Below are 25,713 nucleotides of genomic sequence, written 5' to 3' on the forward strand. Positions count from 1 at the left end.
GAAGCTGAGCCGGACCTCTGCACTTTGGGGGAGATGTCCCAACCTCTGTGCCCAGCAAGAGTCACCACTGCAACCACCCCCAGGTGGGCTCTGCTCCTGCCCCACCACAGGTCTGTGTGGCCATGGCCAGGGATGAGCTGGGCAGTGAGCTGTGTTGCAATTGCTCATCTGTCCTGAGCAGTGGAGCCCAAAGGATTCCAGCAGATCTGGAAGGTGTTTTCTGCTTGCTGTGTTTGCAGGCTGAGTATGCACACTGGATGAATGGGATTTTGAAAACACTTGAGGACATTCTGTAAAAATTGTGTTGTTTTGCTCTCTCCAGCAGCTTTTGCACCTTCAATAAATGCACATACCTGAATTTTCTTGTTTGGATATCAGTTTTATAGTTCATAAAGGTAAAGTCCTTAGCCCCAAAAGAACTATGTTTGAAAGGTCTAAATATACCATTCTATGCAGTTTAGATGCTGCCATGGTAACCTGCACTGCAGAATGATGGGGAGCTGGCAGCAGCAGCAAAGCCATGAGCTGGTGGCTTTGCTGCTTGCCTGGAGCTCACACAGAGCAGTGATGGAAAGCACAGACTTTTCAGGTCACCTCAGGCTGAACTCAGCCAAACCCAGGGCTTTATGTGGCCCCTGTGGGCAATGCTGGCACAAACTTCCAGCTTCAGCTGGGGCAGCCCATAGGGCTCTGCTCTTCCCAGCAGGCCAGGGCTGGAGCAGAGTTTTGGGGGAATTGTTTTCTAGCAGCCTCAGCATCCAGGTGTTCTGAACCCCAGCAGTACCACCCTGGCAGGAGACCCTGGGTGAGCATCCCCCAGGGCAGCCAGAGCACCTGTGGGACTGCAGGCCAGGTGGGTGTAGGTGTCCCCTCAGGAGGGCCTTGGAGAGCCCTTGGGCAGCCTCTGCTCCTCTCGCCCCCTGCCACTGTGGAGGGAGCTGGGAGCTCGAGGGAAACGGGCCCAGCAAAACTGTTTGTCACCCTCACCATTTTCTTAGTTTGGGGGGGCTTTTTTCCTCTCTCTTTTTCATTCAGGTTCTATCCTTCTGAGTAACACTAGTGTAAAAGGGCTATGAGTGCATGGGAGCAAAGACTGGGAGCTGAAATTGTTCTTGAGGTACTGAAGAAGTGACCTAGAAAAGGAGAGGTTTCAGTTTCATAGAGAAGTCACTAGAGACAAAGCCCTTGCCAGCAGGTTTAGGTGCTGAAGCAGAAGAACAGATGTCCCAGTGGCAGCAGCATGGCTGGGATGACCAGGGATGCAGCATCTGCTGCCCAAAGGGATGGATGGGGTGGGATGGGGACAGGATTCTGCAATCCCAGTCTGCAGTGCTGGTGGTTTTGAGGAGACCCTGCCCTTGCAGCTGGGTGCAGCCTGCACACTCCCAGTGAAGACCCTTACTTTGAAGAATGTTGTTTGACCTTTATTTTGAGGAGTCACTTGTTATAGTGTGATATAGTGTTATAATTTTGAGAATACAGGCATTGTTGCATTTAATATTGCCATCACAGCAGCTTTCTACTTGTACTGCCACTGACCTCAAGTCCTTGCTGTCTGCAAGATGTTGTTGTGTTTTTTTGGTTTTTTTTTAAACACCCAAACTGTGCAGCTGCATACAGTTGTGCCATAATAGCTTTTGAGCCTTGAGTACCAGGGGCCAGTAGCTGTATACTCAAATCCCTTAAGTACATTTACCAAATCTCCAAAGATATGACAGAACTCTCTATTGAATAGCTTGGCTTTCTATCATGTGCTACCAGTTTTTCAAGGGAAAGGGTTAAAAAATCAGGACCTGAATACAGAGCCAGTAAAAAGGATTTGTCATGCTTCAAATTTCCTTTTTCCTTTTTTTTTGCCCTACAGATGCCATCTTTGATCTAGGAAGAGAATCCGCTGTTTGTCAGACATAAATTATATCCCAACAGCTAATTATAAAACCCCATCAGCTAAACAGCATTACAAAAACTAAGCTGTCTTGGAGCCTCTGGTCTGTTGATGAGAAAATGAATCCAGTCCCTTCCCACAGTGAGCTGGGCAGCAGCATCTTTGGTTCCCACCCAGAGAGGAGAATGTTGGTAGGGAATCAGTGGCCACACAGTGCCAAGGTAACCCCCCCCCAGCCTGGGGCTGCCTTAGCCCTCCCTGTGCTGATTCCTAATGGAGCACTTCATGACCTGGCTGGAGAGAACAAGTGGACTCAGGAGCAAAACAAACCCTGGAGCCCAGAGCAGCCTGAGGGATCTGTGGGTTTGCCTAAAAAGGGACAGGGAAAATGCCTGCTCATGAGAGAAGGGGGCTCCACTTCACCATGGGGTGAAGTGTTCCCCCTTGTTGTGTGATGTGAAGAGTTTGGGTGGCCTGCATGCTGTCCACTTTTGTTAAACCAAGAGGTTTGACCTGTAACACCTGTCAGCCTCACCCTGTCGCCCTGGCCAGGCAACCCCTACCAACATCCCTCTGGGGCCAAACACGGCAGTGAAAGGGGCTGGCACATCAGCCCTGGAACAGAAGGCACTGAGGGACGCGTGGACGTCAGCAGCATGTAGCCATGGCCCTCGTGACAGTGACAGGAGGGGTGAAGTCCCTGTCCCCAGAGAGCAGCACTGTGCTGACAGCCTGTCCCACTCACAGCAGGGCAGGGTGGGCACGGTGTCACAGCAGACCTGCCTGGGGCTTTGCACAATCCTGCTGGGACACTATCAGTTAGATAAGCTGTGTGTCTTATGGTCAGGTCAGGACAACCCAGACAAAGTCAGCACAGACTGCAATAGCACCAGGTGCTTTCAGGGAGTAAGGATAATTAGTAGTTTTGCTTACATAATAGTAAATTTTGGCTTTAACTATGTTTTAATACTTTTAGGTAGTTGTTTCTAAAGGTACTTTCAAGACATTCACTTGGTGAAGTGAGAACAAGAGAACTTGTGATGGTTTTGGTTCAGCAGAAATATCTATTGCCCTGACCCCAACTCCCTCTCCCTCAAATGGTTTGTTGGGTGGTTGATAAGAAGTTGATAATTCAACAAAATTCACTGTGCCTGTTAATAATTCTTCTATAAAAGGCACAGATTTTCCCCTGTGGACTTCAGTCACTTTTAGCATGAAGGGACTCATCCTGGCCCTGGTGTTCGCCCTCGTGGGTAAGTTGAAGCTTTACCTTCACTGCTGAGCTGTGACAGCCACTGTGATCCTGAGCAAATTGCATCTCCTTGGGGCTTTTCAGGGATATTTACAGCTTCATTTGCTGAAGCCCTTTTATAGCTTCAGCTGTAAACTGTTAGATTTCTGTGCTAAGCTCAGCATCAGGAGAAAAGCCAGCAAGCAGCAGCTAGTGAGCAGGGCTGGCATGGGCTTGGTGTCCTGGGGGTGTGTGGTGAGCCCCATTACTGGTGGTTTGCCAACCATTAGCACACTGACTTGATGAATAATATATTAAAGGATCTACAGAAATGGGTTTTTTTCATGAACACTTTTCTTTCCTTCCTCACAGAGGGCCAGAAGCAGGACCTAGGTAAGTGGCTCCCCGGCCAGGCAGCAGCTCCCTTGCTGCCTTTCCTTACAGCCTTGCCTTGCCCACTGCTTGCACCTGCCTTTGGCAGTGGCAGCTGCCACTGGTTAAGTAACATGACAACAGTCATAGTCAAGGAAGTGTTTCTGTTTTATTTTTTTTCCTAACAGAGCCTGTTTTTCACATGGGCAAGACCTACCTGTACAGCTATGAGAGCATCATTATGCACAGGCTCCCTGACAGAAGCCTGGCCACGGCAGGGCTGAGGCTGGCCAGCAAGGTGGAGATCAGCCGTGTGTCTCACACTGAGCACCTTGTGCAGGTAAGTCACCACGCCACAGGAACCCTCCCACCCACTGATATCATGCAGCTAAAGATGCTTCCTTCATGCCTTCAGGCTGGCAGAAAAAGTGACAAAAAGATGCAGAGCTGCAAAAGCCATGGGCCCTACCCACTGGTGAGATGACCCTCCAAGCCCCAGCAGTTTCCCTCAGGCAGTGATGATTCCCCAGCAAGGACAGACGTGTGGACACGGGCACTGAGCTCTGCACCCTGTACACCAGGGAGAGCTGAGGGCACTGCTGAAGGGTCTGCAGCTGCATCCAGAATGTTTTGGTTACTGGCAGGGCCCTACAGAGAGCACTACAGGCTTGCTCACAGCCTGCTCCTCTGCAGGAAGGAGCTGGAGCTGCTCCAGCTCTGCTGCCATCAGTGTCTGAGCCCCCCTGACTAAAGCTACCTTAGGTTCACCTCCATACAAAAATATGGGTGGAAGCTGCTTTAAAGAAAAAACATAATTTTAAGGACATAAATTATGTCCTTAACATAATTTTACTAAGGCAACACTAAGCTTGAGTATGAACATGAGTATTCTAGAATGAAATATCCATGTTTTTCAACCTGGTCCATTGCCTAAAAAAAGCTCAGCACTGGAATTCAAATATCACATGAGAAAGACCCAAATGTCTCCATTATCCCCCTTTTGATATTCTTCACACAGGCATTAATTCATATATGAAGAATTCTAATGGTAATGCTTGTGTTTATCATAATGATATCAGATCTAGAAGCATTGTTACTCATCAAAAAGATTAAACCAAACAGCTTAAATCACTTGCATGGCATGAAAGACCACAGACTAGAGATTGAGAAGACAGCACGTGGAGAAAAAGCTGTAAGAGCTGCCCTTAGCACTCACCTAGGAGTTTTCTCAGTCTGGAATCCTGCACATATATTAGTGAAACAGAGTGAAGGAATACCTATTGTCAAACTTTCCACACTGCTGCGATTGCAGCCTCTGTGTAACCTCACTGGAGATGCTACAATGTTAGCAGTTGCAGACAAGAACCTTGAGTAGGATTTAATTTTTAGAAAATGTGAAAAAGGCAAACCACCCTTGCAGCTTTGATTATAAATGCCTAAAATAAAACAGAGCACTGAACCCACACCTTTTCCCTCTATGCAGGAACATGCACGAGGGTGGGAGGTGTGTGTGTAAGGGACTGGATGTGTCTGTGCATGCAGGCACACACTTCCCACTAGGTAGCAGTCAAGGACTTGTGCACAAGCTTTACAGCCTGAGGAGCTCACAGGGATTTCAGCCGCTTCCAAAGGTGTGAGCTCCTGCGGCCACTCTGCTCCCCCATCAGCTGTGCCCTGGCTTTGGTGCTGGGGACGTGCTGGACCTGGAGCAGCAGCCAGAATCGTCCCTGTGTGTTCAGGCTTGGGCAATAATGGCTTGGCTGCCCTGCAGACTGAAGAGAGATCTCACTTGTCATCTGTGGGAAAGGAGTGAGTATCCTGTCTGTACTGAATGTTGGTAGCTGGTGTTTTGCTCAGCCTACAAGCTTCATCAGACTTGCTGAAGTTTTGAATTCTGTTCACATAATCTTATTTTTCTGGCAGAAATCCTTCATGGAAGTTTGCATTTCAAGGATGCTTCCTAGGCCGAGCACAGGACTCTTGAGTTGGAAACTGTTTCCTGCAGTGTTTGATGAGTGATTTTTGTCTTGCCATGGATAAGAAGTGTCCAGTTTCTGTATTATAGCACGATTTCAATCTGATGGTGAACAGTATGATTGTTTTCCTGTTTTTGTTCACAGATTAGATCACCAAAGCTGGAGGAGCACAATGGCTTCGTTGACTCCTTCACTCCATCTTCAAAGCTCTCAGAAACCATTGCTGCATGTCTCAACCAGCCCTTGAAGTTTGAGTACACCGAAGGGAGGGTTGGAACTATTTTTGCCCCTGAGGACTGTCCTGTTCTGTGCACTAACCTCGTGAGAGGGGTTCTGAACCTGCTGCAGATAACCATCAAAAAGACACAAAATGTGTATGAGATACAGGAGGTATGTTTTTCCATTCTGATTTTACTTTTATTCTCATTTTACCATTAAATAGTAAGTTATACTTCCCAGACCTTTTCTTTGACCTTTTTATTGCTGTTTCAAGTGGACATTCACCATGTTTAACCCATACTTGCAGGCTGGGATTGAAGGCATCTGCCAAACCAGATACGTTATCCAGGATGACAGCGAGAATAAACGTGCCACCATTTCCAAGAGCAAGGACCTGGAGGACTGCCAGGATAAGGCAGTGAGGAGCCTGGGGGTGGCATACGTCCGGCCCTGCCCCACCTGTGCCCTGGTACGAGCGGCCGCTGCCCTGCTTGCCCTGATGCTCGTGGGGCTTTGGCTCCTCTGGGCTGGCCAGCCCATTCCTGTTTCTGAGCTAGTCTCTTTGTACTTCTAGAAAGCCAGAAACATTAAGGGCACGGAGACATTCACCTACCAGATCAAGTATGATGACAGCGGGGCATCGTTGACGTCCGCTATGTCGGACCAGCTGTACCAGATCTCTCCTTTCAATGAACCCAACGGGGCAGCAGTCGTGGAGGCAAGGTAGGCACCGTGCATGTCCTTACATCATCATAGCCAGGAGGAGATGCCTCAAACTGGTTATATATTTACTGTTGATTTGTGAGATAACAAGAAGCATCTGGCCTGTGGCTGCCAAGGGCCAAAACACCGTACAGCCCTTGGGATGCTCAGCCCAGGATGCTCAGGGTGTTTCAGGTGGCCTGTGCCCTGCTGTTCAGGCCACCCAAAATATCTGTCCAACCTCTCAGAGACTCTAACAAGCTCTCACAAAGGCTTTTGCAGTCATATGGCTTTTCCAGATAATCCTGAGCCATGGATGAACAGAGAAGTGCAGCCCCGCTGGGTAGCCCCCAGCCTGCTCCATGCACAGAGTGCTTACTGTCGACTGATGCATTTCCCTCTTTCCCTTGAAGACAAGAGCTGTCCTTGGTTGGCACTAAAAGGCCTCCTCTCAGTGCACCGACATCTCAGCTGCAAAAACAGGGGAGTCTTCGTTATCATTTCTCAGGAGAGCTACTCCAGATGCCAATTCCTCTAATAAGGATAAATAATCCAGATTTACAGGTATTAGAGGCTTACTTTCACCCACTTTCACTATTTATAAGGTTAACAGGTGATCACACAATTACTTTAGACGTGGCTCCTTCCAACTGTCTGTTTTTCCTGCAGTTAACAGAGACGCTGCGGCAATTAGTTCAGAATAACGAGAGAGGAGACACCAAAGAAGCTTCAGCCAAGTTCTTACAAATGGTGCAGCTTTTTCGTGTAGCAACCCTTGATCAAATCGAGTCTTTGTGGCTGCGCTTTGTCAATGAACTCTCCTACAGGTAACTGTGGCCTTCAGCCAGGGTTTCTGCTCAGAGGCACACTGGGCAGTGAGCATAATGAGTCCTCCTTTTCCTGGCAGGCCCTGGTTCCTGAGCACCATCTGTGCTGCTGGAGCTACTGACACGTTCAGATTCCTGAAGCAAAAAATCCATGACAGGAAGCTGGACATCTGGGAAGCAGCAGTGACTCTCCCTCTCGCCTTCCATTTTGTTACACCAAACAAAAAAACCCTGGAAATTGCCTCTGTGAGTATAGATCATTTATCCTTTTGTTTTCCCTCTCATTCCTTTTTAAAAGTGAATTCATAGGATTATAAGTGAAAGATAGAACATATTTCTATCTAAATTTGTAACATGCAAGGTATTAACAAAAATGGGAAATGCTTCAGAAAATGTTCCCAAACACTTATTGCCAAAAGTTTGTAATTATATTTTATATTTAACCCCACAAACTATAAGAAAACTGCTGTTGATTCTTTTTGCCAAATTGGAAGTTAAAAAGAAAAAATACAAACTCAAGAAAATAATATATAATCAATATCTAAAGAGCATACAGCATAACTAGCGCAAATCTACTTAATTTTCTTGTAGCTGAATGTCTAGTATTTGACTTAATTCCTGAAATTATTTAGAAAAAGCAAAATCAATTTTACCTATTTCTCAAATGCATTTATTGATAAATACAGCTCTAATTACTAGAAACAGTAAAAAATTATACTTCTCCCTTCTGCAGAGTTTTCTGACCTGTCCCGAAATCCAGAAAGTACTGATGCATAGGATAATTGTCTACCTAGGATATGGTAGCATGGTGAATAAATACTGTGCTCAGGCTTTACTATGTCCAAATGAACTTCTTCAGGTATGACTCTCATTTTGTACTCATAAAAGGTGAAAAAATTTTAAAAGTGCCTTTAATTTAGCTCTCACGATGCTGGCAATTAGGTAACTCACTATTTGCCTGCCTCACTCAGAGATGCAAAGACAGAATGAATGAAACAGAATGAAACACTGAGCTGATGCCTTTGAAAGATCAGGCTGTAACAGTTCAGAATGTCAAATGTAGTGCTAGAAACCCATTGGGATTATGGATCCTTTAACCAGCCTGAAACTGAGTTGTGACAAAACTTGCATTAAAGCAAAATAATGATGATTCTATGATTCTACTTTGACATTAGGTAGAGTGTACTTGAGAAGACAGTAAAGTGTGAATATAAGCAAAGCTCTAGGTATGTCATAGGTTAGGGCTTCCAAGGAAGCCTTGCTACACAATTGCATTTCACTGTCAGAAATATTCAAGACATTGTCCTTGGACTGTGCAGCCCCAGCTCCTTGCTCAGCAGCACCACAGCACTGAGAAGGTGTTTGACACGTGTTTAAATCTTCCCAAAAAAAGAGAAATAAAGCCAGGCCACCAGAATGGTAATTCTGCTTCTCAGAACAGCAAAACTGTTCAAGTAAACTTGAAATTATTGTAGGAAGTGAAAAATTCAAGTGCAATTTGGCAGGGCTGGCAGAGGCAGCCCTGGGAACGACCGAGCTTGGCATCAGTTCAGCACTGCCTTTGGATTTGCAGCAGACTCTTTGTGCAGGCACCCACCTGGGACTGTCCCCTACACTCAGGCTCAGGCACAATTCAAAATCAGCTACAGCACTGTGCAAGGAGAAAACCAAGTTTATTTGTATGGTCTGTGTTTAGCATCTTGATAATGATGGTGAGATTTTTCCTGGGAGAAAAGTCTGAAGAGCTCAGTTCTGGGATTTGCAGCAGTAATTAGCAGTTTAGCTTGCTATGGCAATGCACATTTTTATGCACTACTACAAGATCATTACTTGGTGAGATTAACAGTGTCTGCTCCATTTTCAGCCACTCCACGACCTTGCTACTGAAGCCACCAGCAAAGGTGATGCCAAAGACATGTCCTTGGCCCTGAAAGCCACGGGCAATGCAGGAGAGCCAGCCAGTATCAAACGCATCCTGAAGTTTTTGCCAACGTTTTCCTCAGCTGCAACCTCATTACCAAACAGAATTCATGCTGATGCTGTGTTGGCCTTCAGGAAAATTGCAAGAAAAGACCCTGCAAAAGTAACTGCAATTATTATTTAAACAAATGTCTTAAAGGGTATGGATTGGGTTTGCTTATTGATTCAGGAATAACAAAGCCATCAGGTAATGTTAGCAACTCTGGACAGGTTTCTCAGTTACTGGTTTTCCTCCTTCCCATGCTGCAAACTCCTGACATCATCCCATCCTTGCTGATATCCTGGGAAAGAGTGCTTTAGTCACTGTAATGCTCAGCCTAATGGCTGTTTCTCCCAGCCCTGTTCACTGTGCACCCAGCAATATCCTCATTTTCAGTGACAGCTGCCTTGCCCACATCTCTTGTTTAGGGTTCTGTTCTCCATCCACTGCAGAGCACACATGCACTGTTCTGGAAGCACTGCTCACCAGGAAGTTATGGGCTACTCAGAGGTTCTCTCTTCCTCCTGTAGGTGAGGGAGCTGACCCTCCAGGTCTTCATGGACAGCAAGCTGGCTCCCAATGTCCGAATGGTGGCTTGTGTTGTTCTCTTTGAAACCAAGCCTGCCCTTCCAACAGTAACAGCTCTGGCCACCTCACTGCTGACAGAGCCCAGCCTGCAAGTAGCCAGCTTTGCATATTCACACATGAAGACTTTGGCAGCAAGCAGGATCCCACAGCTCTATAAACTGTAAGTAGAGGAAAAAATACATTTTTAGTAGAAAATCAAGATTTTTTTTTTCCTTGCAGTTTTCTAAGAATTTGGTCACAGTCGACTCTCTTCATATGATTGTAATTCTATTACTCAGATCTGCTGCTTGCAACATTGCCATTAAACTCCTGGGCCCCAGACTTGACAGGCTGAGCTACCGCTACAGCAAGGTCATTCAGATCAGCGACTATTCCTGTGAGTACCAGCTGCCCTGTGCACTTCCTCAGCTTAGGCAGCCAAATGCCTCTATTCTGTTATGTGATTTTCATCTAAAATCCAATCATGAGCTGTGAGTTTAGTGCACTCTTGAAATAGAAAATGCAGAAGAACCTTCTAACATGCAAAATTCCCTGAGACTCTTCCATATCCAAATCCAAATCTCTGGTATCTGCTGGGGGAAGTGGTGCTTGCACATGGATTTAGGCCTCTTCTTCAGCCCTTGGGGTTGTGTTGACTCTGCTCTAGAATAATAAGGTCCTCCTCATGAGATTGCAAGCTTGAGGACTTGTGGGACTGAACCCTGACAGAACCCCTTGTGATCTACTATAGCACGTAGCTGAGGTGTCTTATGTGCACCAGACAGCTTGGAGACCCTAATTTCTGCTGCTCTTTATTCCTGTGACAGTTCCGTATCAGGCTGGTGCCATTTGGAGGGTCTATCTAATGAACAGTCCCAGCACCATATTTCCATCTGACATAATCACAAAAGTAAGAGGCTATTATGCAAACACTGCAATGGATATTATCGAGGTAAGTATTGCAGTAAGGCAGCCAGCTTTTGGACTGTGATGTAGTGTTTAATTCCATTTCTGGCTGTGAGGGCGGACGTGGAAGGGAAAATTTAGATAATGATTATGATTTTACTTAGGCTTCTTCTTTTATTTGGGCTTCTTGACACATACATTCATCAATGAACACATCCAGTATAGGCATATAAGTCTAAGAGTGGAGGAAAGCTTATGCAGCAGAACATCCCTCTGCCCACCTAAAGTCACGTGGGATCCAGGGTATTTTGCATAAGTACAGGGAAATTAAATTTCAGCCAGCAGTACAGCCAGGGCAGCACAAAGCTCCATGTAACAGCATGCAGGAATTCACACAGCTTCTTGAGCAAGCTTTGCAGCCTGGGCTGAGTTCTGCCCTACCCTAAAATTATCCCTGCTGACTAATTTAAGGCTGGCTGGCTCAGCACGTCCTCAGCATGTGCAGCCATAGCCTGCAGCCATCCACCACGTAGACGTGTCCTTATAATGCAATGGCTTCATGAAACAAGTACTTTGTGTGGCCTCTGTGAGTAAATCCCAGGCACAAGAGTTTTCCTGAGCTCTCTTGTCCTTGGGCTGTGCTGCCTGACTCTTTCTTACAGGTGGCTTTCCGGTCACAAGGCCTGACCAAGCTTTTGAGGAAGCAGAACATTCCCTTTGCTGAGTATGACACGTACAAGACCCTGAAGGAGCTGGGTAAATCGGTACGTCTGGGCACCTTTCTGACCTGTCTGCATCAGCCAGCTCCTGACAGCACCAGGGTTGCATCACCCACCCACTGAGCCATCCCTTTGATGTTTCTGGAAGAAAGGAGTCCATCATCCTGTTCAGTCACGGAAAGCTGTACTTACATTGTACTTACTCTCTCAACAGGTGCCACCTTTTCACTCAACATGTGTCAGCTCTTAATGTATAGTAAAAAAGATGAGGTTGCTGCTGGGAGCCAAAACGTTTTAAAGTGTATGTTAGAACACACTAAGTGGTTGTTCTTCTCTTTTAAAATGATAATTGAATAAGGTTTTTCCTTCATGAGTCCTTGGGTGTCACCTACTACTTACAGCAGCAGAAATTACCAAACCCTTACCTCATCCTTACATGGGGAAACTCTCTCTGAAATCAGCTATGCAATACAAGAAAGGCCACATTGACTCAGACCTGTAATATGTCTACTGGGTTTTTGGCTAAGGAACCACAGTTCTCATCCTTCAGATGGGATCTACTCTTTGTTGATACATTGCTCCACTTTAAGTGATGTTTTCTGCTTCTTCCCTTTTTCCCCATGTCTCCTAAACACCACAGCTTCTGGGATGGAAAGAACTGCCAGCTGAAGACCCCCTGATATCTGCTTACATCAAAGTACTGGGTCAAGAGATTGCCTTTGTTGACATTGACAAAGATGCCATTCAACAGATGATGACGGTACTGACAAGGCTGTTGACTTTTTGTCTGCAATTCTGAATAATTCCCCTTCCATGTCTCCTCTCACTTAACCTATTTCTCTGTTTCCAGAGTCTAACTGGTTCATCAGACTGGCAGCCAGTGGTGAAAAAAGTGGTGGAGGAGGTGCAGAGAGGCGTTTCAGGGAGCTGGACCCTGCCGGTGCTGGTGGGTGAGATGCGGCACATCGTCCCCACCGTCGTGGGCCTGCCGCTGGAGCTGGGGCTGTGCGGGGCCGCCGTGGCCCAGGCCGCGGCCGACGGTGAGCTGGGGCAGCCAAAAGGAGCAGCTTCCCCACGGTGACTGGGGTCCAGTCCCTCTGCTGACACGAAACCCTTCTGTAATCTTGGAAAATACCTCAGTAATGCTGAAATGCCCCTTAGTGATCTGCTGCCTCCAAAAGGTTTGAGAAGTAATTAGGATATTTCACCTGAGACATGTTTGTATAACTCTGGTTTGGTATTAGCAACCTTTAAATAACTATGGAAAGTATTTCAAAATGTAAAAGTGCTGCTCTTGCCTTAACTACTATGCTTATTGAAAGTATTTTATCACCAGAATTTATTGTTTCTCTGTTCATATAATTTCTATCTGTCTTTTTCAGTGGATGTAAAGGTGTCACCACCAGAGTCTGACGATTTTAAACCCTCACAGTTGTGGGAAGCCAAGATGGATATTTATGCTGACATCAGGCCAAAGTAAAAATTATATATATATTCACATGCACACACAAGCATTTATAGTTATAGTAATAGTTGTTATAGTTATATTGTTTTATATTTATAATTATAGTTACAGTTATATTTATAGTTATATTTATATGTGACATAGATATGTGGTGGCATGTAGCTATACAGAGATCTTACTTGTCCCAGATTTTGGACAAATGTGCTAGTCTAGAGCAGAAAAGTTGTGAGAAAGCATCACAATCCCCTGATGCTTTACAACCCTGCAATGTGCATAGTATCCCACAGGATACTGTGCTGTTCTGCTCACATTTGTACCTGTCCAATGACTAAAGATACTAAGATGTGAAAATATGTTATCTTACATATTTTACATATTGCAAGGTTTTTTACAATTTCAGCACAGAATAGCATCATCACCTGGCATAAGCCAGAAGGATTTCACTGGGCAAAGGGAAATGCTTCTGGATCTGCAAAAGCAATAGCACTTAAAATGATAATTATAACAATGATGACGATAATAATAATAGTAGTGATAATATTATAAAAATAGGCAGAATCTGAAGCTACAAGATTCTGGAGTTAGCTTGTCCTTAAGCAATGACAATGACAATACCAGTGACAATGCAGTCAAAAGGTCCACGTTAGCTTTGTTCTTCAGAAAAATCACATTTTCCAGTGGCATCTTGGCTTTTTTCTTATCCTGTTGTGATAAATCTCTTCATCCATCAGTAGTGGGTCTTACAATAAAAAGAACAGCATGAAAATGTACTTTTGCATTTCAAGGTTAAATTTTTGCGTATTAATATATAATTATGCCTGGTTTTATTTCCACCTTTTCAGAGCATATTTTCATGTGATTGCAATGATGGGGATTAATACACAGTACTTTCAGAGTGGTTATGAATATCATGCAGAGTTCAGTGCCAACACTACAATGAAATTTGATGCCAGGATAAATATGGAAGAAAAAAATTTGAAGATTGAAACCCTTCCCTGCTATCAAGAGGCTGAGATCGCAGCTGTGAGGTACAAAAGAGCTTTTTTAATTTTGCTTGCTCTGTGTTACTGATTTTGAGTTCCCTGTTATAAAACCACAAGTATACAACTACTTGTTAAGGTCTGCCATACCTCAGCAGCCACATAAAGCTTAGTATAGTCTTTTTTGCACCAGCAAAGATGGGTAGAGTGAAATCAGAAGGCGTTACTTGTGTGCCATTTATCACCTCCACAGGAGTGAAATTTATGCTATTTCAAGGAACATGGAAGAAGTAGATTCTGAAAAGAAATCCCAGATTTTCCCCAAAGGAGAAATACCAAGAATCTCTGACAAGCAACGGCAGTCAGCAGAAGGATCTTCAAAACCTGGTAGCTGGAAGGTAAGGAAGCCTCCTGCCACCTGTACTGCAGGCAGGCAGAGAGCTCCTCAGAAGGGCTGGGCACCCCTGACATGAGAGCTGGCAACCAGATCACAAACACAGGAATGGTGAAATTCAGCAGGGGCCTGGTATTTCCCAAAACAAGCCTAAAACCCAATGGGTTCATGACATGATCCTTCACAGTCCACTCACTTTCTTCACTGCATGCAGCAGGGCTGCTTTGACAGCATGTCTTCCTATTTCTTTACTGTCATGGGAAGGTGTCTGAAATTCACATCCTTTGTACAATAACTCTTTTTTTTTTTTTCCTTTTTTCCTGAATCAGATTAATGTGAAAAATACGGGTAGGGCAGATTTTTGTTCCTGAATCCTGAGATAACCCTGAGTGGATTGCAGGAGCACATTCTGTCATGTGCTCTTCAGCTCCTGAGGCTGGCGTGGGAAGGCTACGCTGCCTTGCAGCAGGAGGGCCAGAAGCCTGAAATGGATGCAGAGGCACTGCCCCTGCAAAGAGCCCTGCAGGTTCTGATTGGGAGGTGTCTTTGTGAAGCACTGCCTCAGCAAAGCTGGGCAGGAGAGCTGTCCTCTTCCACAGGGTATTTTGCAGGAAACCCCACTGCTTTCAGTGCCTGCATCTCTAATTCTAAGCATTGCTTCCTTCTTCAAGCAGGACTGTCATCATTCTCTTCATTAACTGGAGGAATTATTTTAAGACTGGGACAATTTTATTTTTTATGGAAAATGACTTTATCTGCTTTATTTTTTGTTTAATGCAGCAAAGCAGCATACCTAATGCGATATCCAAAGGATACCGGCGAGGTTCAGAAGAGCCACATGACAACAATGCAAGGAGAAGATTTTACACACGCAGGTTCTGTAAAAAATTGGAAGTTTTGGGATGTTCTACTTGTCTCAGCCTTAAATCACAACATTCTTTAAGAAATACTTATCTGCACACATTATTTGGAGAATTTGAAGCCAAAATAACTTTAAAGCCAGGTACAATCATAATAACACATTTTTCTGTCAATCACTGTAAATAATGCTCAAGCAGCACAACCCTGGAATGCTTTTGCCTTTAGTTCGTGCAGATGCTGATATTGACAAAATAGAGCTGGAGGTTCAAGCAGGATCCAAAGCAGCTTCAAAAATAATTGAGGTATCAAGCTCAGGATCAAAGGAAGAGGGAGAGGCAGCTCCACATGAGGACATTCGAGCTAAACTGAAGAAGGTTCTAGGCATTGAAGAGGTGCTCACGGTAAGAGTCTGACCATCAGAAAGGGAAATATTTCCTATAATGAGGCCAAGGGTTTCCATTGTGGAAAACTGGCATGGCAAAGCAAGGAACTGGGCTGGGAGGAATTCTGTTTCCTTGGAAGCCTGTGGCGAGCATCTTGTCTGACAGCCAGGGAAATGTTACAGAACAAGCTATAAATTCATAATGCTTTCAACTGTTTTTGGAGGCTGCAAATAAAACACGGCGCCGCACGAAAAGGATTAACCGAGAGTACAAGACTGAAGACACAGGCCTCTGGGCAGTGTCCGGCTTATCCCACCTCTCCAGCTCATCCTCCTCTTCTGCTGCTTCCTCTGCCATCAGCAGAGAGCTTGGAGATCACCACAGGAAAGATGAGATAAGGCAGTCTTGGAAGAAGCTTTACAGCAGGAGCAGCAGTGGGAGCTCTGCTAGCAGCAAAGCCTGCAGCAGCAGCAGCAGCCAGGAGGACAACTCTGGGAACTGGCACTGTCATGGGAACAGTGAATATTCCAACCAACAGGTAATTCACTCTGGCTGGACCTTTTATATTTCTTATGGTGATTCCTTTGTACATCAAAAAATTGCACTCACAGTCCACAGTCCAAAGAAAGAGGAACCCTGGTTCTCCGAAACATTTCAGATCAGAATTTTCACTGTAAAATTTCAGAATTTTTCACTGTAAAATATTTTAAAAATTTGATTTTGCGCTTTTTTTCCTCATACTCAGAACTGAAATTTTTAATGCATTTATCAAAAGTTACTTTATTTTCTCTTGGGTCTTACATACTATCTATTTTCACAGGCAAACTCACCTGTTTACCAGCTTTTGTTTAAGCCAGCGGATGAACAGGTACATTTATTGCACATAGTGGGAACAGCATGTACAACTAGTCTTGCTGTCTTTGCTGCAATTAGATCCTGGTTCTCTGGGAGTGAAAATATGATAAATTAATTCTGCAACAGCTTCCAGTGGTAGGCACCTGCTTCAAGGTGATTCTTTGTTTTTGCAGGGCACAGGAGGGGAAATCCTGAACATCAGCATCAGCTCTTCCTCTTCCTCAGCTAGTGATGAAGATTTCTCTAGAGCCATGTCTCAGGTGAATGTCTTAATTTGCAAGAAACCCAGACATTTACTTTGCATTTCCAGTTTTTGTATGTTTATAACAGATAGGAAAATAACAGTGATTTAGCATATTAGGTATATAGAAAGAAATTGAATTGTTTCTTATTTTATGAAGGTGAGCACATTGGATAATCATTGAATGTAATTTAATATTCATTTAATACAGGCTACATTTTCAAATGAAACTGGAATGTATTGCTGTATATGTTGAAATTTGCATTGCTCAGTAAATAATTCACTATAAAAATCAGAACACTTTAGAAGTGCTGAGCTGTTGGACCAGAAACTGGTTTCAGGGATATTTTCATTGAGTATCTTTCTGTAAAAGTTTAGGAGTTGACTCTGACACTCATTTATTCAGTAGGTCCTCACTGCAGAGTCCTTCAGTTCTTGTTAGCAGGACCACAACAGGCCTTTGAAAAACCCTTGAGTTTGCAGCAAGGCTCCAACTCTGACAGCAATCCAGGAGTTTATCCAGGAGTGTCTGCATGGTACCTAATTCATGGTACCTGGTCCTTCTATTAGAACTGAGGGAATCTGGAGCAGATTTTAACCAAGAAAAATGTCACACATTTCAGGCAATGACCTACATGCCTACAAAATAATAACCCTTACTTTGCTGAGGCATGCCTTGTGCAGCAGCAGCTCCCAGCTGTTAATGTAAGTAGCTTGTGGAAAGAAGGCAGGCTGATCAATCTTCTCCCCATCATTTCCACGCAGACCAAATTCACCTCTCTTGTCCATCTTTTCACTATGTTACTACTTCCCTGAACTCTTTCTCAGCCACAGCCTTGTTCTTTCCCCATTTCCCACTGCCAGCTGTCTCACCCAATCCTTTTGTGTGTCTGTGTCACTCGGACCTGGCAGCACAGGGAGGACCTGCTGCCCCACAGCAAACTCCACTTGCAGCTGTCCCTGGCCAGGTGGGGACTCTGCCCAAGCTCAGGTAGGACATTTAGGCAGGCAGGTGCTGCTGCTGGGCACAAGGGTCCCACACTGAACAGGGCCAAGTGCTGCTCCTTGTGCAAGTTCCACACTTTGGACTGTCCTAACAGATCCCCCTGTAATACAAATTATCATGGTTTTAAACAGGTGGTCAAGCTAGTTTTATCAAAAAAGACTGTTAGTTTAACTGCAGTTTGGTAAGGGAGCAGTGCTGAGCTGGGTAGTATTGGTTCTTTATCCAGTACCATACTTTTTTGTTTAATTGAAATTAGTTTACAAAAAAAAATCACAACACAGCCTTTCTTGCATTGGTCATGCCAGTGGTTTTACTGTGGTGATTCTAATGACTTTATGTCTTTGGTCTCTATTTCCTCTCTACTCACCGAAGCCTGAATTCCTGGGAGACAGCAAGCTACCAATACTGGCTGCAGTTCTTCGTGCCTTCCACAGAATCAAGAAGCCAACAGGATTTCAGCTTGTCCTGTACACTGATACACAGCCCAAGAGGTGGAGAATACAGATGTTTGGTTCAAGCATCACAGGACCAAGCAGATGGAAACTCTGTGCTGATGCTTCAATGATAAATTACCGAAAAGTATCAGTAAGTTTCAAATATCAATTGGCCCAAATATAAATTAAACATAATGATCTTACTATGTTTAATGCATACATTTATTTATTTCCCTTTACTAGGGTTTTCTTAAATGGGGTAAAGATTGCCAGGATTACGACATTGCTACTCATATTGCAACAGGGCAATTTGCTGCTTTTCCAGCTATGCAGATGAAGCTGGAGTGGCTAAAAGTGCCTTCAATAATCCGAACAACTGCAAGATGGTGAGATTTCATTTTAGTTTTTAAAAAATTTATGTCAGTGCTCCAAAGAATTGCAGGTTCAGTTCTGCAATTTCCAAGCTGGAAAAAATCCCCTCAATCAGTAGGAATTTATAAAATCAGATTATATATGTTTGCTTTCTCTGTATTCATTCCCTCAAAGCATACTGTATTTTTGTAAGCAAGAAAACCACTTTGGATGGTGGGACTCACCTAATCTGTTGCAGACTTGTAATTTAAAGTGCCTGAATTAGGAGATTGGTCTTGTCGTGCTTCCTGATTCATGGAGGCTCAGAGCAGAAGCCTGTCTGTGAGTCTCTCAAGAAATCAGTCTCTTACTTAATTTCCTAATGCAGGCAATTGCCTCTGGCTTCTAAAGCAGGTGATACAAATACTTCCCATAAAGCTTATGCACATTAAATAACAAATGTTTTATGACATTTAATGTAAGAAAACTGTACATTCTGAATTAAGTTCACGTGTCGCCTTTTTAATGAAATATCTGTTGCATTCATTCATTGTATCCCTCCATGCATTTGCCTGCAATGACATATAGATCCACATTGAAGCCTATTTTTTTGGCATAGTGATACTAAATACAGTCATGTACAGCAACTCAGTTAACTAAATACATGTACAACACCAATTTTCATATTAAAGGCATACAGGTGATTTGATTAAAAGTTTCCTGAGGAAGGTAACTTTTTACATTAGATTGAATTACCTAAAGCTGTTATTTGGTCTTATTAATGGAGATGAAATTATCCAATTGACTATCCTGGAGCAAAGCCACAGAACTTACCTTTTTTTTTTTTTTTTTTTTTTAATAAAGGAATATTATCTATATTTCTCTATTTGAGCCCCAAGCTTGTTTGGAAACTCCTTCATAGAGATCCCTCCATCAGCTTCTTGACAGCCATAGTGGGCAAAGGATCCTTGCCTAAAGTTACCACTGCAAGACTGACATATTAATGTGAAATACTAATTTAGTACTTTTAGCATGTTAGTATTTGGCAGCTTATGTAATTGATGCCTATATTTAAGTTTGAATGTGTTTAAAACAAATTTGCCACACTTTTCTTCTCATATTACTCTCTCATCCAGCCTCTTGAGATCTTTTACACCAATTGAAAAATAAATTTGTTGCCTCTGCTTCAATATACAACATCATGTATCACCAAACCCTGATGCAAAAAATGCCCTGATGCTCACGCAGAATGCATATTACTTTATGGGGGTATTTTAGTGTGAAAAAAATATATAATTTATTTCAAATACAGTTCATTTTTATCACTTACTTCATTTTTTTTCCAGGTTTTACTCATTTCTTCCAGGAGCTGCCTATTTGCTTGGGTTTTCTCAAAGGCAACAGCTTGGTCCCTCTCACCAGGCAACTTTGGTTCTGGCTTTGACATCCCCAAGAACCTGTGATGTTGTCTTTAGGTTGCCAGAGGTAACAATTTCCACCATCTTTTATCCTGAAGCAGTCAATACCTAGGAAATTGATGATTAAGTGTTTTTTAACCTGCTGATTTAAAAAAAAAAAAAAACTATAAAGAAGCTGCTTTCAGAAGGCATTATATTAATGCAGCTGGTTTTACTCTGAATATACCTTAAAACATATTTGTCTTTCTCATGTAGCATACAAGCATATGAAATAAGAAACTGGTTAGAAAACAATCATCATGATTGATAGCAAGTTAAAAATAACTTATTAAAAAGCCCACTCCTCCCAACATCTTTAGAAAGATTACAGGTTTTCCTGTGTTCTGGAAAAGACAGTAAAACCAGGCTAAGACAGCCAAACAGCAGCACTTGATGTATAGGGAGAATGAAGGTGTGTATCTCAGCTGAGCAAACTGTTCAGCCTGACAAAAAACATGATATACAGCTACCCAAAAAGCTGCAAATTGGTGCTTATCCAAATTAATTTCTAGCCCTGCTGTTCCACAGGTTGCAGATGTGTCACACTGTAGAACTATTTCATGCTGTAGACAGAAACTTGATTTCTTTTTCACTCTGACCAAAATCCAGATGCTAATTTAGATTTCAATCAGCACAGTTCTCTTAGAAAATTAGAGGAAAATGCTACCTTTTCTCTATACTGTACTTTGCATTTCCATTTATGTTTGTTTCCTGCCTGCTTTGCAGCTCACAATTTACGACACGGCCATCAGTCTCCCCCTGCCAGTCCCTTCCCATCCGCGCACACCCATCTCAGCATTTCCATCCTCTGACTGGAAGGACTTTTCCCAAGCAACACTTTCACTCATTGAAAGTCTTAAAGGTCAGCAAGTAACTATCTGCATAGGCATTGATTGACTTTGTAAATTTTGCAAACATGATTTACACTTCTGATGTAATTATTTTTTTTACTTATTTATTCACTTCAATATCAGTTGGATGTCAGATAGAAACAAAGCATCTCTATGAAAATCTGTGAGGCTGCAAAGATTTAAAGAAATGGAGACATACTAGGAAGATTAAACATTCAGTTCCATGCCAAATAAGATTTTCAAATACATCCATTCCCAAATGCATCCATTTCAGCTTCAGTGCAAAAATTGTGAAGAAAATACAATACAAAATTTGTGAGAGGAGCATCTAAGTGACCTGTGATTTGGGGTGCTCTGCTTGATTAACACTGTTATGTTGAAGCTGAAAAAGCTCCAAAAATGTACTCATTAATTTCAAATCCCGCACTTTGAGTTTCAAGGGATTATTGTTTGATTAATGTTGTATTAACAGCTAATCACATTATACTTAGGGTAAGTTTTAAAATGAAAGGCTTTATGTAATCCTGCAATAAGGAGTCACATTTTGCTTGGAATCAGTGGGATAATATCATACCATGCATATTTATAAGGTGTCCTTGTCCATAGCAAGGGGATTGGAATTGGATGATCTTTAAGTTTCCTTCTAACCTGAGCCATCCTATAGTATTTCTTAAGTAAACACCAAAACTTATCTATATTAACTACAATTGTTGCAAAATAATTTCTAATCAGAGCTGGTAGAATTTCCAACAAAATGCCATTACAATGAAAAAGAGAAAAGTGTAGTGTGGCATCCTTTCCTTCCCAGCTTCTAACTATTTCTAATCCTGGTTATGACTCCATAAAAGTATCTGCATTTCAGTAAACTTGCTCTAGTGGTAATGGTATGCGAACTGTTATCAACCCTTGTGAAATTCTTTTGACTACAACAAAGTTAGAAAAGCCAAAATTCCACAAACTGAGAGGTGGACCAGCACCAGCTGTGAGCACAATTCATCTCACACAATGCCTGGATCACGGGGATGTTGTCCTGCTGCCTGGGGACTGGCAAAGTTTTACTTTCAAATTACTACAAATGTAAAATTTCGTCTGACAGAATTAATTCATTTCTACATCGAAACATGCAAAACCAGAAGATTTTTTTTCTTTTAATTATTAAACTAAAATAAAATATCTGTCATATAAATTACCAAATGCTTACTTTTTACCTTTTTTTTTCAGGTCATTGTACAGTTTTCCAAAATAAGATCACGACCTTCAATGGTGTTGAATTTAACTATTCAATGCCTGCAAAGTGCTACCATGTCTTGCTGCAGGACTGTAGTCCAGAGCTTAAATTCCTGGTGACGGTGAAAAGGCTTGAAGAGTCTGCTGACCTTACAACAATAAACGTCAAAGTCGCTGACCAGTAAGTAATTGAAAACTTCATAAAAAATAGATGCCAAGCTGAAAATGCTATAAATGAAGATCAAATTGGTAGGGCAGACTGGCACTAATATTAGACTCATGCAGAAAGTACTGATGTCAATGAAAAGATATGTAGGAATGTCACTGAGGTTTGGGACTTTGTCTTTTAAAAGTGCTTCTGAAACATATCTGAGGTTCACAGTAACCTCAAGACTTTACTGCCCCAAATTCTTCATTAATTTGTTAGAATTTAACCATCTCATTTCAGTACTTAGTGATTAGGTAGACACATAAACTACAAATCCAGAAGGGGCTATTGTAATCATTAGTCTGGCCTTCTACACTAAGCTAATAATTATAACAAATTAGAATCCACACTCATTACAGCAGGGTTGTTGAGAAGTGGACATAGCTAAAAAGGGCATTACTTATCCCAGATTAGAGGCACTCTCTTAGGACATAATGTTCTAATCTATTTGAAATTTAAGACACACTTTGTTTCAGCCTGGAGCAATCACGCCAAAATTGTATGGGATTATGCATACTAAAATCATTGTAGTGAGTGCTCAAAGCACATAAATAGACTTTGATCTGTAAGGTCTCATTACAAGTAATTATTTATTTCTGAAAAACATGTGCCTAACTGTGCCATAGTGTTAGAGAAACAGAGGGAATCTAGTATTCCGTGCACCTGTTTTGTGGAAGAACACAAGGATGCTTGTTTTATAGACTGGATCTTTTGTGATAAAGACATCTCTCATCACTGAATCATTCCTGATTGTTTTGTACAATTGTATGGATGTGCTTTTGATCGGCTTGAGTTTCATATTTCTTCTATTAGAGCAAACACTGCTCTGAAGAAAATACTACAATACACAGACTGTTCAGGCTGTAAGAGAACTGCCCTGGGGAACCCAACCTTCCTTTGAAGTGTAAAGCACGTTCAATTTACGTGAAGGTAATAGCAATTAGGTTGTTCTGCAGCAAGGCTCCTGTAGCCTGGTGCCTTCCTGCCTGAGCTGTGGCCACGAGCAGCCGCCCAGAGTGCAGCCAGGGGAAGGTGCACTGGGAGCATCCTGCTGGCACACTGTCCTGGGCCCCCTCAGCCTTCCCCCTCAAGGGCAGAAGGTGATTCATGCCAGGATGATATGAGCATCCTGCAGTGATGCTTCTGCCAGAACAGGAAATTATAAGCTGAGTAGGGCAAAGGAGAAGCATTTGTTTACACTGATTTCCTTTATTTAAAGCGAGATTGACATGTATGTTTCCGATGGATTCATCCAGTTGAAGATTAATGGTGCCCCACCCCCAGATGATCTTCCATACTCATCTAAATATGGTAAGAGACTCATCTTTAGATTTGTTTAATCTTTCCTGATATTTTGAAGAAGGAGAGGACATGATCCTGCAGACACCTCACAAGATAAAAGATTATCCTAATTTGAGAAAGAGTTAGGAGATTTTAACATACTTCCATGCAAGACTTTCTTGTGGGTGGCAAGAAAGATGAGCAAAGAAAGAGATGCTGATCCTGTGCATCTTTGCACAGACTAAAAATGCAGAGCTCTGGTATGTTTTGCTGATTCCAGAGACCCACAGAACATGAATTTAGATTACTCCTGTCACAGCCACCCCTGTGAGTGGCTTCAGCTTTTCCCAGGGCAGGAAGCAGTAGTCTTTTTACTTCCCACCATCTCTCTTGAGATTCTTTAGAGTGTGCCTTTGTGTCCCCAAGAACTTAACAAATGGTTCAGGGTGGACCCTAAAACAACTTCATTTTAGAAAAGATCACATTTTTCTTTTCTGTTGCAGCTACAAGCATGCTGATCAACAGTGAAAAGAAAAGACTGACACTAAAAGCCCCAGATTATGGCATAGATAAAATATACTATGACGGGCATAGAATTGAGGTAATTTTTAAGTTACTTTCAGTGGGTTTAGTTTTAGAAGAAAAGCATTTACATGCAACTTTTCTGTATTTCCACAAAGATTCAAGTTGCTTTCTGGATGGCTGGAAAAACATGTGGCATTTGTGGAAAATATGATGCTGAGATAGAAAGAGAATATCAAACCCCCAGTGGATATTTAGCTAAAGATGCTGTGAGCTTTGGTCACTCTTGGATCATCTCAGAAGACCCCTGTACTGGAGGTACTAAGATTCCAATATATTTTAATATAATTGCCTTCAACTAAATAATCAATCACATGAATAGCTGGTTTATATTAATTCTAGTAGAGTCATCTCATTTTTTCCTATTTTTGTAATTAGTGGCCACAGACTAAAACAAGGAAAAAAGAAAATCTGTTTTTCCCGAATTTGGTAGTTCACTGCAAGTTCTAGTTTTGTTGGGTTTTTATATCAACATCTTGCATTGTGCAGTTACCTGGAGTTTGTGTGTTCAACTTAAAACTCCCTAAACTGATAACTTACTACGAAAAGGAGGAAGTTTGACTGTTGACAAAAGTAATTTTATGTCATCTTTAATAATTTCATTCTTTATTTTCATTCTGTTATTTGCAGGCTTTTAGTTCAGATTTTAAAAATCATATCTAGCGCTGACTATCAAACTAGAGGGCATTTGAGGTGGGAAAAACTTTTAATAATTTCCTGAAGATTAACACAATCTAAAACTCCAGCCTGGGAATGACTAATCGTTCTTGCCATCCAGGTCCTACATAAAAACATGAATGTGTTGGTTACATTAGGCTGTACTACACATTTTGTGTGAAACACAGCCCTCTGGGCATGTTTTGGCCTTTCTATAATGTTTTAATAGATCAAGCTGCCCTGGGGAGGCTGGATCATAGTCTTAAGGACTAAGTTACTCAGCCATGGCAAGGCAGGTGTGATGCTGCCCACAGTACAGAAGAGAATATATAGATGCCTAGGAGCCACTGCTGCCACAAAATGAAGTGCTTTGTGTAAGTAAAGTTGAGTGTCAGCTGACCAAGGATTTCATATGTATCCTTTTGGATTTGGACATCAGTATCCCACCTAGATCCCGTTTCCGTCCTTGCAACTGTGCGCCACATGCCTCGTTTTCTCACACCCTGAGCCTTTGACAAAAAATTGATTCACTTCAACCAGATTAGCTTCATCTAGCTATGTGACACCCTTCATCCATTGGTCTTAGTGTTTGCCAACTCTATGAATTAAGTCCAGAAAGCTATTTATGTAAACTCTGCGCATGCTTTAAGAGAGTTCATGTTTTGTAGCTTGTAAGCTGCAGCGCCAACTTGTCCAAAGCGAGAAGCCAGTTTCCTTTGAGAAGACAGCAGCCAAATGCTTCTCCGTGGAGCCAGTCCTTCGCTGTGTGAAAGGCTGTTCAGCAACCCAGACTGTTCCTGTGTCTGTGGGCTTCCACTGCGTTCCAGCCGGTGAGTCTGGTGACCCTCTGCACAGCACGGTGTGTGACTGGGGTTCTGGGAAGGGCCGAGAGGTGCTCCGCACTACCACAGGAGCGCCCCGATGTACAACCAACCCCGCTCTCCTTTCTCCTTCAGACTCCGCTCTCAGCCTGGACGGGCAGCCTAAGCTGGACCAGAAACCCGAGGACGTCGTGAGCTCCGTGCCCGCTCACACAGCGTGCTCCTGCCAGCAGCAGGCGTGCCCGGCCTGAGCCCCGCTCCGCCTCGGCTCAGCCCGGCCGCCCGCGGGCCCGGC

At 43.0% G+C, this 25,713-nt stretch overlaps 1 protein-coding gene and 1 long non-coding RNA gene across 3 annotated transcripts; one reads left to right on the forward strand and one right to left on the reverse strand.

Moving 5' to 3' along the window:
• Positions 1 to 2,962: 2,962 nt before the first annotated feature.
• Positions 2,963 to 25,690, forward strand: LOC135305138 (vitellogenin-2-like). Of its 2 annotated transcripts, XM_064428452.1 has the most exons (35): positions 2,963 to 3,138; positions 3,489 to 3,509; positions 3,677 to 3,828; positions 5,609 to 5,854; positions 5,991 to 6,152; positions 6,258 to 6,406; positions 6,799 to 6,949; positions 7,055 to 7,212; positions 7,293 to 7,458; positions 7,946 to 8,071; positions 9,077 to 9,295; positions 9,703 to 9,920; positions 10,039 to 10,136; positions 10,567 to 10,691; positions 11,308 to 11,409; positions 12,005 to 12,124; positions 12,215 to 12,404; positions 12,747 to 12,840; positions 13,672 to 13,857; positions 14,063 to 14,207; positions 14,984 to 15,206; positions 15,290 to 15,465; positions 15,671 to 15,985; positions 16,268 to 16,315; positions 16,476 to 16,562; positions 17,922 to 18,134; positions 18,227 to 18,369; positions 19,681 to 19,819; positions 20,518 to 20,653; positions 21,864 to 22,050; positions 23,297 to 23,388; positions 23,862 to 23,959; positions 24,039 to 24,198; positions 25,266 to 25,427; positions 25,554 to 25,690. In XM_064428452.1, exons 1-35 carry the CDS (start codon positions 3,099 to 3,101, stop codon positions 25,667 to 25,669), a joined length of 5,163 nt encoding a protein of 1,720 aa, XP_064284522.1. In that variant the 5' UTR covers positions 2,963 to 3,098; the 3' UTR covers positions 25,670 to 25,690. The 2 variants fall into 2 exon arrangements, with proteins under 2 accessions (XP_064284522.1, XP_064284521.1); XM_064428451.1 differs by lacking the exon at positions 2,963 to 3,138 and having other exon boundaries at positions 3,301 to 3,509.
• On the reverse strand, positions 9,783 to 16,386 carry LOC135305151 (uncharacterized). The gene is made up of 3 exons (XR_010366428.1): positions 16,278 to 16,386; positions 13,445 to 13,568; positions 9,783 to 9,918 (listed from the first exon to the last, which is right to left on the reverse strand). It is a non-coding gene; the product is annotated as an uncharacterized LOC135305151 (long non-coding RNA).
• Positions 25,691 to 25,713: the final 23 nt, after the last annotated feature.

This window comes from Passer domesticus, chromosome 7 (assembly GCF_036417665.1).
Source record: "Passer domesticus isolate bPasDom1 chromosome 7, bPasDom1.hap1, whole genome shotgun sequence".
Taxonomy (NCBI): Eukaryota; Metazoa; Chordata; class Aves; order Passeriformes; family Passeridae; genus Passer; species Passer domesticus.

What these genes read in the sequence shown, in the direction of transcription:
- LOC135305138 (XM_064428451.1), top strand. Translation starts at nt 3,419, where the DNA reads ATGAATAATATATTAAAGGATCTACAGAAATGGGTTTTTTTCATGAAC. An exon ending in TATGCTGACATCAGGCCAAA is followed by an intron (nt 12,841 to 13,671) that starts GTAAAAATTATA and finishes CCACCTTTTCAG; the next exon opens with AGCATATTTTCATGTGATTG. An exon ending in TTGTCTTTAGGTTGCCAGAG is followed by an intron (nt 19,820 to 20,517) that starts GTAACAATTTCC and finishes CCTGCTTTGCAG; the next exon opens with CTCACAATTTACGACACGGC.